We start from the raw sequence: 19,391 nt of genomic DNA, 5'->3' as shown, positions 1-19,391 counted from the left end.
AATAATTTGAATCTAACAAAAGATAACAATAAATGACATTTCTATTAAAATGAACTCATGAAAGGCAGACATTGCCTTTCAGCCGAATTAAAAAAAAAAAAAAAAAAAAAAACTCATTAAACAGGACTGGATAGAAATGGTGGTACCCTTAACTTAATTTTTGTTGTACAACCCTTAGTGTGGCCATAGTGTGGTCCCTCTCATCTCCAATCTCATACAATGGCCTACCTCTCATCTACCCCTTTATAGTGTGGCCCCTCTTATCTCTAACCTCATACTATGGCCTCATTTAATCTTCCCCTCATACTGTGGCCCCTCTTATCTCCAACTTCATACTACGGCTCCCTACCATCTCCAGCCTCAAAGTGTTGCCTCTCTCATCTCCAGCCTTCTAGTATGGCTCCACTCATCTCCCCCTTAGTTTGTGCAGATGCACACTTGCAACTGTAACATTCGGCTGTCAATCTACTCTGAAATCTCTTGATGGAATAACACAGGAAAAACATATATGTAATAATGAGATACTGAATGTACTTCCATTTACCAAATTTGGTATCTATAATCCTACTGAACCAAAGAATAAAAAGAAAAGGGTAATTTGGACTGCACGATGAAAGCTGTTAAATAAAGCCCATCAGAAATTGGCATCATCCTGGTAGATTGCATAAAATATTAAATTGTGTCATTAGGATATAAACTTTGTGCTATAAGCCCTCAAACAATTATGTAAATTGCAGAATAAAAAATTATGGCTTTGCAAAATTAAATGAGTACAACATTAACTACTTAAACCGAGAAGGACATTGGTATTACAGGGTTAAGTGTCAGGAATTGCCAAACAAGTGAAAGCCTTAATAGAGATTTCTACTGAAAGAAAGCATTATGTCCTCATGAAAGATCATTTCAATCAGCAGACTGGTCCAACAAGTCCCAAGAGCAAATTCATGAACAGAGCCAGAAACAACCTCGATTAGCATCTAACAGAGGTCAAGGTTTTACTTTGGTGAAAGCAAGTTCTTCAACAATATAGTTCAGTCAACTAATGGAAAGCTTTCTTTAATAATAAATTGTCCCGGCAGCGGTCTCCCTTAATAATACAATGTCCCGGCAGCGGTCTCCCTTAATAATACAATGTCCTGGCAGCAGTCTCCCTCAATGATAAAATGTCCCGGCAGCGGTCTCCCTTAATGAAAAAATGTCCCGACAATGGTCTCCCTAAGGCCGGCTCTACACTTGCGAGTGTGATGCGATGAACTTGCATCACACTCGCAACGCATGCTGCCCAGGTCTCCTGGCCCGAACGCTGAAAACAGGGACTGAACTGACATGCTGAGTTCAGTTCCTGTTAGCAGCTTTTGGGCCAGAAGACCCCGGCAGCGTGCATTGCATCACACTCGCAAGTGTAGAACCGGCTTAAATAGTAAAATGTCCCGGCAGCGGTCTCCCTCAATAGTAAAATGTCCCGGCAGCGGTCTCCCTCAATAGTAAAATGCTCCAGCAGCGGTCTCCCTCAATAGTAAAATGTCCCAGCAGCGGTCTCCCTCAATAGTAAAATGTCCCAGCAGCGGTGTCCCTTAATATTAAAATGCCCCAGCATTGGTCTCCCTCAGTAGTAAAATGTCCCGGCAGTGGTCTCCCTCAATAGTAAAATGTCCCGGCAGCAGTCTCCCTCAATAGTAAAATGTCCCGGCAGCAGTCTCCCTTAATAGTAAAATGTCCCAGCAATGGTCTTCCTCAATAGTAAAATGTCCCAGCAGCGGTCTCCCTCAATAGTAAAATGTCCCGGCAGCGGTCTCCCTCAATAGTAAAATGTCCCGGCAGCGGTCTCCCTCAATAGTAAAATGTCCCGGCAGCGGTCTCCCTCAATAGTAAAATGTCCCGGCAGCTGTCTCCCTTAATGATAAAATGTCCCAACAGAGGTCTCCCTTGAAGGCCATCTACCACCAGCAGGGCCGATTCTAGCCTTTTTGCTGCCTTAGGTGAAAAATAAATTGGCACCCCCGCCCCCCCCCCCCGCATAATAGGTTTAGAAAAAGTCCTCATTTGTCATCCACAATTAAATTAACCAGTGAATTTGCTAAATAACGAACATGTAAGTTTGGACATTCTACCATCAGTAAATCTCGTAGATGTGTGGCACAAGTAAATAGAAAAGCATTAGTAAAGTAAATAGAAGTAGCATTATAACTTTATTTTTTATTGCACACATTAATGTTTTCATTAATGTTGTCACCAGAGACCTCATTTTCACTAAAGACAGGTTACAGAAGCCCATTACAGCAGTATTGCATATACACCTCACATGCCTTCTTTAAAGGGGTATTCCGGGAATATGGACGTCTGACACAAAAACCCATGATGGTATAAATAAATGAAAACAACAATACTCAATGTAATTTTTCACAAAACGGGGGCTTAAATAGTTTGATTTTATGATTTACAAAATTTATGGCCTCTCTAAAGTAAGTGGAGATGGCCGCCGCTAGAAACTACAAGTTCCATGATCCTTTAGTTCTCAGTAACTCCTCCTCCCTCTTATGCTCTGCTCCCAGTGATGATGTAACAGGTTTTCTTGCTCTGTTACCATAGTAATAATGTGTAACTGCCATCACCAAAACACTGGCTATGCTGGATGCACTGCAACCAACCGACTACAGCCAAACATAGTGGTGATCACATGACCTGTCCAGGCAGGTGTAGGACATGTGATGTGGACATGTGACCAGCGGCCATCTTCTGTCCTGTGTATGCTCTGCAACGGACCGCATGGAGGAAATTAACGGACTGATTAAAGGGCAGTAGCATTTTAATTCTCCATCACATTCTATGTCACCAGCATTTTCTGCTAAGAGGAGCAAAATTTTGAATAACAACTAATTACACATTAGCTTATATTTTGAGTACCCATTTGTATATGAATTATGCTTATTCCTGGAATACCCCTTTAAGCATTTTCATTGCATTTGAAAAACAACATGTGACTTGTCTGTGCTGCACACTCCTCAGCTCTCCGCCCCCACCTATGTGCTCCTATACAGTTCATCGCTCCCGCTCCTTCACAGGGATCACAGCCTGGTGAGCTGACATCAGTGGGTGAGGGAGGAGCTACACAGGATCACAAAAGTGGGGGCTGAGAGCTGAGGAGTCTGCAGCACAGACAAGTCAGGTGGTGTTTTTTTGAAATGCATCCAAACCAAAGCCCAACCCCCTGGGACTACACAGAGGATTCTGTCGGGGTGCATGGTTAGTTATAACACACAATTATATTGTAATGCAAATGCTTAAAGAAGGCAGTTAGGAGTAGCCACGGAAGCAGCAAGAGTGTACGTTAGGATAGGTCTGCCTCCAGGCACACCCAGAGTATGGTTTTCATGATGTACAGTTCAGGATCCCAGTGGCCACAGAAAAGGGGGCCAGTCCACCAGCTGACTTTCTGAGTATTAAGATTGATAAACAGAGACCTCTCGGAAGAAGGACACTGACATCAGAACGGTCTGAAATAAATACAAGAGTCTCGGCAGGACCGTCATTTTTTTGTATCATTCTCTTTTATTGAATAAAATATGACATAGATACAAAAAGTCCAACCATGTAAAGCAAAGTACATCATACAAATAATTTCTCACGCACGCAGGCGTGAGGACATGAGAAGGCAGGTTAAATACACTTATATGGCATAAGTTTGTTCCACGTGTGGGACAGATACATTGTTAGAGTCGTATGTTCGGGAACATCTTTGTTTCAAAAGTACTCTAGGGCAGTGATTTTCAACCTTTTTTGAGCCGCGGCACACTTTTTATACTTAGAAAATCCTGGGGCACACCACCAACCAAAATAGCACAAAATGAGACTAAAACAGTCATAAAAGGCCTCCCTTTACTAATAAAATACCCCTAGCGGCCTCCCTTTACTAATAAAAACCCCTAGCGGCCTCCCTTTACTAATAAAAACCTCTAGCAGCCTCCCTTTACTAATTAAGAGCCCCTAGCGGCCTCCCTTTACTAATTAAAAGACCCTAGCGGCCTCCCTTTACTAATTAAAAGACCCTAGCGGCCTCCCTTTACTAATTAAAAGACCCTAGCGGCCTCCCTTTACTAATTAAAAGGCCCTGGAGGCCCCCCTTTACTAATTAAAAGGCCCTAGAGGCCCCCCTTTACTAATTAAAGGCCCTAGAGGCCTCCCTTTACTAATAAAAGGCCATAGAGGCCCCCCTTTACTAATTAAAAGGCCCTAGAGGCCTCCCTTTACTAATAAAAGGCCATAGAGGCCCCCCTTTACTAATTAAAAGGCCCTAGAGGCCTCCCTTAACTAATAAAAAGCCCCAGCCTCCCTTTACTAATAAAAAAAGACCCTAGCTGCCATCCATATACAAATAATAACCTTATATACTTACCCTTGATGTCTTCTTCCGCGTACCTTCACTCCTAATGGCAATCCGCCCACCTTCTGTAGCTCCTGCACCACGCGGCTCTGGTCACGTGACTTACGCGACCTGACGTCAGGCTTGTAGGTAAGTATGGGGGCCGAAACACGGGGGCGCGGTGGCAGCGCTACACAGGGGCACCATAGTTCGGGGAACTTTCCCCGCAGCACACTCAACCATGTGTCGTGGCACACTAGTGTGCCGCGGCACACAGGTTGAAAATGAAGATGAGGTAATCCTGTACTCAATAAATTGTAGTCACTTTTCTTAGATCTTAATCTATACCCAGATTACTTCTAGTATCAGGATTATTTTATGTACCAGGACCGTCATTTTATGCAATTAATGCGTCAAAGTCACAATATCAGCAACCCCTTCCAAGAGGCCAAGTCCTTCCTAAAAGAAGAAATAAGAGGGGTATAGTTCAGAGAAAAGGTGTCTTTTATATCTGCAGGGAACTGTATACCCAGATATTTGATGGAGCGTGTCGCACAATTAAATCTCACGTGAAACGTATCTGCAAGGATAGAGTCCAGACAAATCCCCATCACCACACTTCTAAAATAGCTGTGCTCATGAAGCACTCGGTAGTAGAACAGGCAAAGAAGTGTGCTCTACCTTAAGATACAAAAGCACATCTGTAAATACAATCTGAAAACACTATCGCCATACAGTGAGGAACACTACCCCCATACAGTGAGGAACACTTCCCCCATACAGTGAGGAACACTACCGCCATACAGTGAGGAACACTACCCCCATACAGTGAGGAACACTTCCCCCATACAGTGAGGAACACTTCCCCCATACAGTGAGGAACACTACCCCAATACAATAAGGAGCACAACCCCCATACAGTGAGGGACACTAGCGCCATACAGTGAGGAATACAGACATACAGTGAGGAACACTACCCCCATACAGTGAGCAATACAGCCATACAGTGAGGAACACTACCTCCATACAGTGAGGGACACTACCTCCATACAGTGAGGAACACTACCTCCATACAGTGAGGGACACTACCTCCATACAGTGAGGGACACTACCTCCATACAGTGAGGAACACTACCTCCATACAGTGAGGAACAGTACCCCCATACAGTGAGGGACACTACCCCCATACAGTGAGGAACACTACCGCCATACAGTGAGGAACACTACCCCCATACAGTGAGGGACACTACCACCATACAGTGAACAATACAGCCATACAGTGAGGAACACTACCTTCATACAGTGAAGGACACTACCTCCATACAGTGAGGAACACTACCTCCATACAGTGAGGAACACTACCCCCATACAGTGAGGGACACTACCGCCATACAGTGAACAATACAGCCATACAGTGAGGAACACTACCTTCATACAGTGAAGGACACTACCTCCATACAGTGAGGAACACTACCTCCATACAGTGAGGAACACTACCTCCATACAGTGAGGAACACTACCTCCATACAGTGAGGAACACTACCTCCATACAGTGAGGAACACTACCCCCATACAGTGAGGGACACTACCGCCATACAGTGAACAATACAGCCATACAGTGAGGAACACTACCTTCATACAGTGAAGGACACTACCTCCATACAGTGAGGAACACTACCTCCATACAGTGAGGAACACTACCCCCATACAGTGAGGGACACTACCGCCATACAGTGAGGAACACTTCACCCATACAGGGAGGAACACTACCCCCATACAGTGAGGGACACTACCTCCATATAGTGAAGAATACAGCCATATGGTGAGGAACACAACCGCCATACAGTGAGGAACACTACCCCAATACAGTGAGGAACACTACCTCCATACACTGAGGGACACTACCCCCATACAGTGAGGGACACTACCGCCATACAGTGAGGAACACTACCTCCATATAGTGAAGAATACAGCCATATGGTGAGGAACACTTCCGCCATACAATGAGGAACACTACCCCCATACAGTGAGGGACACTACCCCCATACAGTGAGGAACACAACCGCCATACAGTGAGGAACACTACCCCAATACAGTGAGGGACACTACCCCCATACAGTGAGGGACACTACCCCCATACAGTGAGGGACACTATCCCCATACAGTGAGGAATACAGCCACACAGTGAGGAACACTACCCCCATACAGTGAGGAACACTACCTCCATACAGTGAGGAACACTACCCCCATACAATGAGGAACACTTCCCCCATAAAGTGAAGAACACTACCCCCATACAGTGAGGAACACTTCCCCCATACAGTGAGGAATACAGCCACACAGTGAGGAACACTACCTCCATATAGTGAAGAATACAGCCATATGGTGAGGAACACTTCCGCCATACAGTGAGGAACACTACCTCCATACAGTGAGGAACACTACCCCAATACAGTGAGGAACACAACCGCCATACAGTGAGGAACACTACCCCAATACAGTGAGGGACACTACCCCCATACAGTGAGGGACACTACCCCCATACAGTGAGGGACACTACCGCCATACAGTGAGGAACACTTCCCCCATACAGTGAGGAACACTTCCCCCATACAGTGAGGAACACTATCCCCATACAGTGAGGAATACAGCCACACAGTGAGGAACACTACCCCCATACAGTGAGGAACACTACCTCCATACAGTGAGGAACACTACCCCCATACAATGAGGAACACTTCCCCCATAAAGTGAAGAACACTACCCCCATACAGTGAGGAACACTTCCCCCATACAGTGAGGAATACAGCCACACAGTGAGGAACACTACCCCCATACAGTGAGGAACACTTCCCCCATACAGTGAGGAACACTTCCCCCATACAGTGAGGTATACAGCCACACAGTGAGGAACACTACCTCCATATAGTGAGGAACACTACCCCCATACAGTGAGGAATACAGCCACGCAGTGAGGAACACTACCTCCATACAGTGAGGAACACTACCTCCATACACTGAGGGACACTACCCCCATACAGTGAGGACTACTACCCCCATACAGTGAGGGAATACAGCCATATGGGGAAGAATACAGCCATATGGTGAGGAACACTACCACCACACAGTGAGGAACACTACTGCCACACAGTGCAGAATACAGCCATACAGTGAGGAACACTACCCCCATACAGTGAGAAACACTACCCCCATACAGTGAGGTACACTACCTCCATACACTGAGGGACACTACCGCCATACAGTGAGGAACATTACCTCCATATAGTGAAGAATACAGCCATATGGTGAGGAACACTACCTCCATACAGTGAGGAACACTACCTCCATATAGTGAAGAATACAGCCATATGGTGAGGAACACTTCCGCCATACAATGAGGGACACTACCCCCATACAGTGAGGACCACTACCCCCATACAGTGAGGAACGCTACCCCCATACAGTGAGGAACACAGCCATACAGTGAGGAACACTACCTCCATACAGGGAGGAACACTACACCCATACAGTGAGGGACACTACCGCCATACAGTGGGGAACACTACCTCCATATAGTGAAGAATACAGCCATATGGTGAGGAACACTACCGCCACACAGTGAGGAACACTACTGCCACACAGTGCAGAATACAGCCATACAGTGAGGAACACTACCCCCATACAGTGAGAAACACTACCCCCATACAGTGAGGTACACTACCTCCATACACTGAGGGACACTACCTCCATACACTGAGGGACACTACCCCCATACAGTGAGGAACACTACCTCCATATAGTGAAGAACACTACCTCCATATAGTGAAGAATACAGCCATATGGTGAGGAACACTTCCGCCATACAGTGAGGGACACTACCCCATACAGTGAGGACCACTACCGCCATACAGTGAGGAACACTACCTCCATATAGTGAAGAGTACAGCCATATGGTGTGGAACACTTCCGCCATACAATGAGGGACACTACCCGCATACAGTGAGGGACACTACCCCAATACTGTAAGGGACAGTACACCCATACAGTGAGGGACACTATCGCCATACAGTGAGGAACACTAACGCCCTTCTCTGCCCCATGTAACACATTGTGCTCACGGCCATTTTGCTAATAAAGGGGTAAAAAAAATGACATTAAAAAAAAATGTAAATTCGTTCAATCAAAGTTTTCCTGATTTTCTAAACGAATTTCAAATTGTTAGAATCGATCGGGTAAAAAACTAAGTAAATCAAGAATCAGAGAAAAAAGTAGTGTGTCACTGATATGATTTGATTAAAAAAACATAACAAATTTTATTAATATTCAACACTGAACACAAACATGCATATAAAATCAATTAAAACTGTACCAAAGTACATACAATTGTCTACCATGTTATGCACTATGGTCGGTGCAAAAACAAGACACCTCCTGAATGGGTGGTATCCACCCAAAACCACCCCTAAACAATGAAAAGACACATATAAAGTGCAAGTGCATCTGTCAAGCTGCCATGGAAGTAAGGGTTAAGTGAATTAATGCCTACAATGTAAACATGGTAAAAAGTCGATAAAGGTAATGGAGGCAAACCCTAGTACATATAACAAGTGACCTGGCGAACAAACCAGAGAAATAGCAGCATGCAGGCGGGGTGGTGGAATGATCAGGAGGTGAAGGGCTCCCCACGCGTTACGTCTCCAACTGGAGACTTCCTCAGGGGTTGGAGACGTAATGCGTGGGGAGCCCTCCACCTCCTGATCATTCCACCACCCCGCCTGCATGCTGCTATTTCTCTGGTTTGTTCGCCAGGTCACTTGTTTCACTGTCCGAAACGCGCTGGAGGAGGAGGGGATGAACGATGTATTCTTTTTAATCTAATGAAATAAAATAGATTTTTACTGAAACATTTGCCTGGACCTGAATAAGCTGGATTGTGAAATGCTGATGGTTTTTTTTTCACCTCTGCACATGGATGTAGCCCAACATTATTCTAATGTGCACTGTGTACTGTGCCTGATACACTAACTGCACATGTTGCATATTTTTGGGTGGCTTTTATGTACACATTTTCCAGAAATGTTGCAGCCTAAAGGTACATTCAAACGAGCATCAGTGTGCCGGAGAGGAAGAGGGATGTGAACTGCTCACCTCTCCATAGGGCAGCGCAGGGCAGCAGCCAGAACACGGCGAATTATAGGACATGTCCTATATTTTGCCATGCATGGTCACAGTGCGGTGAGTCAACGTGTGGAAATAGTGCGGCTGCATATCAGTTTCCTTAACATTCGTGTTAATAAGCCCTAATACAGTAGTATTAAAGAAAATGCAGTTTAGAAAAGGAAAAAAAGACATTGCATTTTTATTATGCTAAATTGGTTTGTGATTCCTAAAAAAGATGTCACTATTCTGTTGTGGTTTTGAAGTTTTATATACCTTACATAAATATCTATGGGCAAGTAAAAATAAGCAAAAAAACCCACATGAAGCCTGCAAACTAATCTGTAACATGTCCACACAATTTTTTTTTCCTCTACCCGCAAATCTCTGCCCATTTTTTAGTATTTTGGCAAAAAGTGTGTGAATGTCACCTGTACGTCATCCATTTTTGTGGTTCAGCAGAAAAAAACAAGGCAGGCCAATGATGACAGTAGCTTTTCCCAACCCCTTGTAGTTTAACATGATGGTGTTAGGAAGGAACTGATCTGCAAATAAGGATGGCACACGGATGACCATGGTGTTACATCTGGATTTTTCATGTTCTCATAGACTTCTATAGAAGAGCAAGACCGCAAACATCCCCAAAAATAGGACCTGCTCTGAGTTTTTTCTCAGGGGCACTTGACTAATACACGGGGCACATCTGTGTAAAATATGTTTGTGTGCCGGAGCTCTTAAAGATAATATATGGACTGTTTCACCAAGAAATGCAGTACATATGCCGGGCACAGTCGCTAGCTCCTCCATGGCTGTGTGAGTTCAGCTGCGGTCAGTTCATACAGAAAATCAAAAAGTTTATCTGCACAAGGATTATCACATTTTCATGCATGTGAACAAGGTTATGTAAACCCCACACAACTGATAAATATGAACACTTTGGGACAGCACCAAAATACATGTGAACGTAGCCTGACAATTATAATTAAATTCTCTTTTCTTAATCCACACTTGTTGCATGTTTTTTAAGTTTTTTATCTTGGCACCTGGGGCAAAAATATTTCCCTGCAACCTTTACATTTAGTTTCTTCACAGTTTCAGCAGAACTAACAGGCTGACAGCCAGGTTAACACAGGTTGATGCGAGAGATCCTGCCCCCCCCCCCCCACTCCCTCCCCTTTCTAATCAAACCAGTTCTAATGCCCTCTGCGTACATACTTTTCCATCACCTGCTTTGTGAACACAGTGCCTCAAAGTTATTTCTCACTTCTGCCTTACCTGGTGTCAACCCTGCAATGGATCCTAGAGGTCTTGGAAGAGCAGCATACCCCATGGTGGCAGCCTGGGAAGGTCAGTTACTTTCTTTTCTATTTGTACATTTTACAAATATTATTATTAGTGAACTTCTGTGATGTTAGGCTTTTTTAAGTGTGCCTAAATGTGATTACCAAGGTCATCTAGTTATTCCAAATTATTGAAAAAGCGGCAATCTATGTTAATGTCAAGGTAAATATATTATATATTAATTAATATCTATATTAATAGGTAAAATAAATGGGGAGAGTACGACATTTGTCAATAAATGATTGCAAATTTGTGATACAGGTTCTCTTGCTAAATTTTTTTTTTTTTTACTAAAGACTGTTAACCTTGCATTATGGCTTCCATTTAGACTTGTGTATTAAGAAAGGAGGAATGAGTCCATCATTTATTTTTCAATCCAAAATCTCAAATGAGACATTCCAGCTCAGCTGGTATTTCAAAACCTTATAAACTCTGTGTGTGTGTGTGTGTATATATATATATATATATATATATATATATATATATATATATATATATATATATATATACAGAGAGAGAGAGTTTTTTTTCTTTTTTGCTTTAGTTTATGTGAGGCAAAATTAGGAGTGAAGACTCTATGGAGATAAGATATAAGGTAAAGATGTGTACCCATTTTATGTTTCAGCCAAACCTGATTTTTTTTATTACCAAGTCTAAGTTATAAAAATAAAAATCTGAAAGATACAGATCAAACACTTCCCTTGTAAACCTAACTCTGGTCTATTCTAGATCCAAGCACAACCCTTCAGCAGTTAGGCAGGATACGCTCATTTGTGTTTTTAAAACACAATACAACATCTGAGTAGAGGAGATTTGCCTAATTACATTGTATTAACATTTGCATTTACAAAATACAATGTTTACACATTAAGCTTGCACCATGCTAACATTGTGTTTACAAAATGAGATGTTAACACAATATTAACACAGACATTAATATAAATGTTAACCTAATGTGATCAGGCAAATAAAATAGAAAATGGGAAAATGTTCTCCGATATCCATTTATAATAAAACCATCTCCAATGTATTAATCACATTAAAAAAGGTATGGATACAAAGTGCAACATACCTGGTACACAGACCAACACGTTTTTGAGCTTTAAAAATGCTTAGTTCTTAGTGATGGTCTCATCAGGCAAATCTCCTCTTCTCACCTGTTGTATTGAGTTTCAAAAACGCCTCGTGTGACAGCAGTCTCAGCCGCCCTGAATCTGTGAATTTGGGTTTTCTGCTCATATGTGGCACTGCTGAAGCTATTACATCTGTAGGTAACACATTATCTTTTGATTTAGATTTAAAATTTGTAGGCTTATAAATTGCAATTTTTCCATTGAAAACAATGTGACAGAGATATGAAGAGGAGTTCATGTGGATTTCCTGCTACAATCTGTGTAAAAATTCCATTGTAAACATGCCTTAATATTCTTGCTGTTATGTGGATTGAACTCTCCTCCCCCATGGTATTGGAACAGTGGGCTAAATGCAGACTACAGTGCTTAAATTCGCAAAATACTAAATAATTTAAAGGTATTTTGTTTGGGCAGTGACATTTAATTGAATACATCTCCCATACACATACATTACTTCAATTGGATTGGATTGGTTATTAAATTTAGTCATATGGTTTCTTAGGAATGAAATTGTTGTCCACCTCTGGAGTAGTGATTGTTAAACAATCCCGTGAGCCCTCTCCATGCAGCGGGACCCGACCGCCGTCGTGAATACACGGTCGGCGGTCGTGAACCAGTTAAAGAAACAAATAGTTTTTGCATATAAAATGTCTGGGAGTTACTGCATGTTCCACAGCCGTCCTGTGGAAATGAACACTGAATCCAGGTGGTCGGGCAGAGCTCAATATCACATGTCTGGCCACCCCTGCCAGAGTGCAGGATTGGTCGTATCTAAGGATATCCAATCTGGTTTCTAAGGGACAACATGGCTACATTTATGGGAAATTATCTTCACACAGGTATATTTTATCAATAACATGCAATTTAAGAAATGTATATTACAGATTTATTACATAAATGTCAATGCTGAGATGGCAATACCCCTTTAATGGTTATTCTTAATAGATTTTTAGTAATTTTACTGAGTATATTTCAATGTTTCTAAGCAGTGATAATGACAAAACTCTTCTTCAAACTTGAGCCAAACTGCCAGAGCTGTAGCTGGGGAGTTCTTTCATGTGCATGAAAACATTGTATTTGTTTTAGTAAATGCAAACTGCTTTAGCTTCCTGGATACTTGAATAAGCATATGCTCCTTTGTTCTGAGAAGATCATCTTTATATTTTTGGTGTTGTCTTAGTGACACCAAACCCTAGTTATATGGGATTGCTGCTCTTTACAATGTTTGTTAGGAGATCCAGTCATATACTCTTTGCTATTAGTAATGGATTTTTTATAAGGCTCCAATAGCTTTTATAAGGCTCCAACATAAGGGACATTTCTGCAACTGAGGAAGTGAATGGCAACTGGCCTGTTGCTGGCAGCATTTATTTAGCAATTTTCTAGTGTGTTGCCCGAGGGAATTGTGTTGATTGTTGGCAAAGAAGAGAGAATTGGAAGTTCTTTTGAAGAAGGTAAGTATAAGCTATTTTTACTTTTCTTACCCCCCCACCCCCACTTCCCCCTGTCCGGTTATGTGTTTTAGTTTAAAGGGGTTTTCCCACAAACTTTCTGATTGGTGTGGCTCTCAGTGATGAGACTCCCACAGATTGCAAAAACGATGGGTCTGTGGAGTCCCACATACCTCCATTGTATTCTTCGTTGCTATGTGAGCTATGGAGCTGTTGGGATCGCCGAGCCTTTCCTGGGGCTAACTTTTTTCGGTCCTGGAAGGAAGTGGCATTCAAGGTCTCTTCCTCAACATAATTAAACACCTTTATTCTGTCCCTTCCATCACCCTCAAACTCCCGTCCACATCCAGAAGAACCATTGCTATCTCAAGAGGGACTCGTCGGGATTTCCCCCTATCCTCAGCCCCTTTTGCAGTCACCATGGAGCCCCAAACCTATTTAATAAGCGCTGACCCCACTATTTCTGGGATTGAGGTGGGTAATGAGCACTACAAAATCAGTCTGTTTGCATACAACCTTCTGTTTACAGTCATGAAACCACTCTTACTTAATCTCATGGCTCTGTTAGACAAATTTAAGGCAGTCTCTAGACTGAATGTCAATTATGACAAGACTGAAGCACTATACTGTATTATCCCCCCCCCCACACACATAAAAAAAATCTGATTGACCTCAATTTCAATTTTGCCTCACGCAACAAATACATAATCTATCTTGTAGTCAAGTTTACTTTGTCTTTTTAAATATTGTATTCCAATAATTTCAATCCATTATATAAACAACATAGATCTGACCAGGGGCGTTGCTAGGGTGGAAAAAGATCCAGGGCACGGGCCCCAATGCATTTGTATCAGACTTTCAGTAATGCCCCTCCTGTACATAACCCCCTCACACGTGGTTGTGCCAATAACAACTTTACTGAGAGTGTATACAGCTACAGAAACACAGGAGAAATCCTGACTTACACCCAGTGACTGCAGGTGACATGTCCACTTCACTATTAGGGTGGTGACACACGTAACGTTTTGAACCCGTTTTTTCTCAAGCATTTTCAGTCTGTTAAAAACGCATTCGTTTTTGGCCGATTTTCCCAATTATCTTAATTAAAAACGGACAAAAACGGATGCGTTTTCAAAAAACGTACTAAAACCTGGATCAAAACGCCACATGTGCCACCACCCTTAGCCCCGGCATCACCACGTCTCCTTCCTGTGGAGTTCACCGCTCAGACATCTTATGTCCTTCATTGATCGAAATCTTGGAGTTGAAGTTGCGTTCACATGTTGCAGTTACAACTGCATCACAATCAATTTTGAGAAGGTTTTAGGTGCAGTTTTGTTATTTTATCAAGTGAAAGACATTTGTGGAACAGGTTTCCCCTTTAATCTCAAATTCACCCATTCAGTTCATGTCTTTCACTTGTTAAAGTAACAAAACTGCATCTAAAACCACCTCAAAGCTGATTGTGATGCAGTTATAACTGCAACTTGTGACTGCACTCTGACAGTGTTGTCCTGCTGCTGCCCCTAACACTCTCCCAAAATACTGTAAGGCTGGGCTCACAGGTTTGCATCTAAACAAATACAAGACACCAGATGCTCTTATCCATCACATAACCATCACTGGAAACTCATGTGAGATCAAACCTAGGGCCTTCCTACTGCCACGTGTGAACACGCCCCAAGAAATGTCCCCACAGCCCCCCAGTAATGTCCTCCACACAGCCCCCAGTAATGTCCCCAACACAGTCCTCCCAGTAATGTCCCCCCCCCCAAGTAATGTCACCCACTCATCCCCCAGTAATGTCACCCACACAGCTCCCAGTAATGTCACCCACTCATCCGCCAGTAATGTCTTCCAAACAACCTCCCCAAGTAATGTCACCCACACATCCCCTCAGTAATGTCCCCCACACAGTCCCCCGTAATGTCCCCACACATCCATCCAGTAATGTCCCCCAGTAATAAGCCCCACACAGCCCGCCTGTAATGTCCCCAGTGATGTCCCCCCACACAGCCTCCCTGTTATGTGCCCCACACAGATCCCCTTTTAATGTGCCCCACACAGATCCCCCTGTAATGTGCCCCACACAGCCTCCCTGTTATGTGCCCCACACAGATCCCCCTGTAATGTGCCCCACACAGATCCCCCTGTAATGTGCCCATACAGATCCCCCTGTAATGTGCCCCACACACAGATCCCCCTGTAATGTGCCCATACAGATCCCCCTGTAATGTGCCCCACACAGATCCCCCTGTAATGTGCCCATACAGATCCCCCTGTAATGTGCCCCACACACAGATCCCCCTGTAATGTGCCCATACAGATCCCCCTGTAATGTGCCCCACACACAGATCCCCCTGTAATGTGCCCCACACAGATCCCCCTGTAATGTGCCCATACAGATCCCCCTGTAATGTGCCCATACAGATCCCCCTGTAATGTGCCCCACACACAGATCCCCCTGTAATATGCCCCACACACAGATCCCCCTGTAATGTGCCCCACATAGATCCCCCTGTAATGTGCCCCACATAGATCCCCCTGTAATGTGCCCCACATAGATCCCCCTGTAATGTGCCCATACAGATCCCCCTGTAATGTGCCCATACAGATCCCCCTGTAATGTGCCCCACACACAGATCCCCCTGTAATATGCCCCACACACAGATCCCCCTGTAATGTGCCCCACATAGATCCCCCTGTAATGTGCCCCACATAGATCCCCCTGTAATGTGCCCCACATAGATCCCCCTGTAATGTGCCCCACATAGATCCCCCTGTAATGTGCCCATACAGATCCCCCTGTAATGTGCCCCACACACAGATCCCCCTGTAATGTGCCCCACACACAGATCCCCCTGTAATGTGCCCCACACACAGATCCCCCTGTAATGTGCCCCACACACAGATCCCCCTGTAATGTGCCCCACACACAGATCCCCCTGTAATGTGCCCCACACACAGATCCCCCTGTAATGTGCCCCACACACAGATCCCCCTGTAATGTGCCCCACACACAGATCCCCCTGTAATGTGCCCCACACACAGATCCCCCTGTAATGTGCCCCACACACAGATCCCCCTGTAATGTGCCCCACACACAGATCCCCCTGTAATGTGCCCCACACACAGATCCCCCTGTAATGTGCCCCACACACAGATCCCCCTGTAATGTGCCCCACACACAGATCCCCCTGTAATGTGCCCCACACACAGATCCCCCTGTAATGTGCCCCACACACAGATCCCCCTGTAATGTGCCCCACACACAGATCCCCCTGTAATGTGCCCCACACACAGATCCCCCTGTAATGTGCCCCACACACAGATCCCCCTGTAATGTGCCCCACACACAGATCCCCCTGTAATGTGCCCCACACACAGATCCCCCTGTAATGTGCCCCACACACAGATCCCCCTGTAATGTGCCCCACACACAGATCCCCCTGCAATGTGCCCCACACACAGATCCCCCTGCAATGTGCCCCACACACAGATCCCCCTGCAATGTGCCCCACACACAGATCCCCCTGCAATGTGCCCCACACACAGATCCCCCTGCAATGTGCCCCACACACAGATCCCCCTGCAATGTGCCCCACACACAGATCCCCCTGCAATGTGCCCCACACACAGATCCCCCTGCAATGTGCCCCACACACAGATCCCCCTGCAATGTGCCCCACACACAGATCCCCCTGCAATGTGCCCCACACACAGATCCCCCTGCAATGTGCCCCACACACAGATCCCCCTGCAATGTGCCCCACACACAGATCCCCCTGCAATGTGCCCCACACACAGATCCCCCTGCAATGTGCCCCACACACAGATCCCCCTGCAATGTGCCCCACACACAGATCCCCCTGCAATGTGCCCCACACACAGATCCCCCTGCAATGTGCCCCACACACAGATCCCCCTGCAATGTGCCCCACACACAGATCCCCCTGCAATGTGCCCCACACACAGATCCCCCTGCAATGTGCCCCACACACAGATCCCCCTGCAATGTGCCCCACACACAGATCCCCCTGCAATGTGCCCCACACACAGATCCCCCTGCAATGTGCCCCACACACAGATCCCCCTGCAATGTGCCCCACAGATTTCCCTGCAATGTGCCCCACACACAGATCCCCCTGCAATGTGCCCCACACACAGATCCCCCTGCAATGTGCCCCACACACAGATCCCCCTGCAATGTGCCCCACACACAGATCCCCCTGCAATGTGCCCCACACACAGATCCCCCTGCAATGTGCCCCACACACAGATCCCCCTGCAATGTGCCCCACACACAGATCCCCCTGCAATGTGCCCCACACACAGATCCCCCTGCAATGTGCCCCACACACAGATCCCCCTGCAATGTGCCCCACACACAGATCCCCCTGCAATGTGCCCCACACACAGATCCCCCTGCAATGTGCCCCACACACAGATCCCCCTGCAATGTGCCCCACACACAGATCCCCCTGCAATGTGCCCCACACACAGATCCCCCTGCAATGTGCCCCACACACAGATCCCCCTGCAATGTGCCCCACACACAGATCCCCCTGCAATGTGCCCCACACACAGATCCCCCTGCAATGTGCCCCACACACAGATCCCCCTGCAATGTGCCCCACACACAGATCCCCCTGCAATGTGCCCCACACACAGATCCCCCTGCAATGTGCCCCACACACAGATCCCCCTGCAATGTGCCCCACACACAGATCCCCCTGCAATGTGCCCCACACACAGATCCCCCTGCAATGTGCCCCACACACAGATCCCCCTGTAATATGCACATCGATCTCCCTATGTTCTCCCTCTCACCTGACTCGTGCAGCTCTGTGCCCTGCTTCCCCCTGCAGGTCATGTGATCGTGACATCATCACAGGTCCTGCAGGGAAAGCAATGTAGGCTGTGTACTGTGCCTGTCTCATCATGATCTACGTCCAGAGGACAAGGATCGTGGTGAGAGAGGGGAAGATGCCCGGTTAGCCCCGGATCTTTTGATCTAGCCACGCCCCTGGATCTGACTTTGCTGCCTGAAATGGTCACATGATTTCTTAGGTGGGAAATTTAATTTAAGTAACACCATGTGGGTCAATTTGGAATCCCCTCTCCACCCTACTATCCCCCATTTGGGAGATAGGCCCCCAGCCTTCTGATTTACATACTACTATACCATATACCTTCTACTCTATGGAGCTTTCACCCACTTACTTGCTACCTGCCCTTCCAGACTTCTACCCATCATCCCTCATAACTTCACACACTCTATTAGTATCGGAGTAATACTTTTATTAATTGCCCCTGCATGGGGATCTTTGGCGCAATGTGTCAATCTCATTGGCATTACTCATTGGTGAACTCTGTTAATAAAAACCGTTAAAACTAAAATAAATAAAGGAGGGGATGTCTGCAACCCTTGGCTACTACTTGAAATGGAAGCTAGACTGCAGCACTGCCATGTATGTTTGAGTAACTGAAATGCTCAATGCATCAGTTTTAGGAAAGTGAACTTGATGAGAGTGGGGAAGAGCACTGATGAGTTGGAAATGTAGAGCAGTAAGTCATCAACATATATTATGACAATAACCAACCACAATACCCCCTATATCTTGTTTATTCCTACTGGCATTTGCCAGTAAGATATTATACAATAGGAGGAGAGGGGGCATCCTGGCCAGGTATCTGGTCTTTTGATGCTTATAAACAGTGGTCAAGGAAGGAGAGGATATCCTGTCAGAGACTGACAGTCATCCATACATGACTGTGTATGTTGAAATAGCGGGGTATCACTGACAAGACCTCCCTACTGACTGACCTACAAACATGTAAACAAATAAACGAAGTTACACTAAATTTTCCGCTACTAAATATATATAAATGTATCAGGATATCCTGCTCTATAACATGACATCTGTAGATTAGACTGTATTTTTAAGG

At 45.2% G+C, this 19,391-nt stretch overlaps 1 protein-coding gene across 1 annotated transcript in view; it reads left to right on the top strand.

Moving 5' to 3' along the window:
- The first annotated feature begins 10,756 nt into the window (after positions 1–10,756).
- The window catches only part of LOC140127339 (synaptotagmin-4-like), a 38,542-nt gene continuing 29,907 nt past the window's right edge, over positions 10,757–19,391 (top strand). Inside the window, exon 1 of the mRNA XM_072147916.1 lies at positions 10,757–10,864. Within this exon, the coding sequence (XP_072004017.1) occupies positions 10,810–10,864 (55 nt within the window). The 5' untranslated portion in view covers positions 10,757–10,809. The remainder of the gene's footprint in view (positions 10,865–19,391) is intronic.

The sequence above is a fragment of the Engystomops pustulosus genome, chromosome 4 (assembly GCF_040894005.1).
Source record: "Engystomops pustulosus chromosome 4, aEngPut4.maternal, whole genome shotgun sequence".
Taxonomy (NCBI): domain Eukaryota; kingdom Metazoa; phylum Chordata; class Amphibia; order Anura; family Leptodactylidae; genus Engystomops; species Engystomops pustulosus.
Note: the sequence above shows the minus strand (reverse complement) of the source record. Positions and strands in the feature narration are given on the sequence as shown.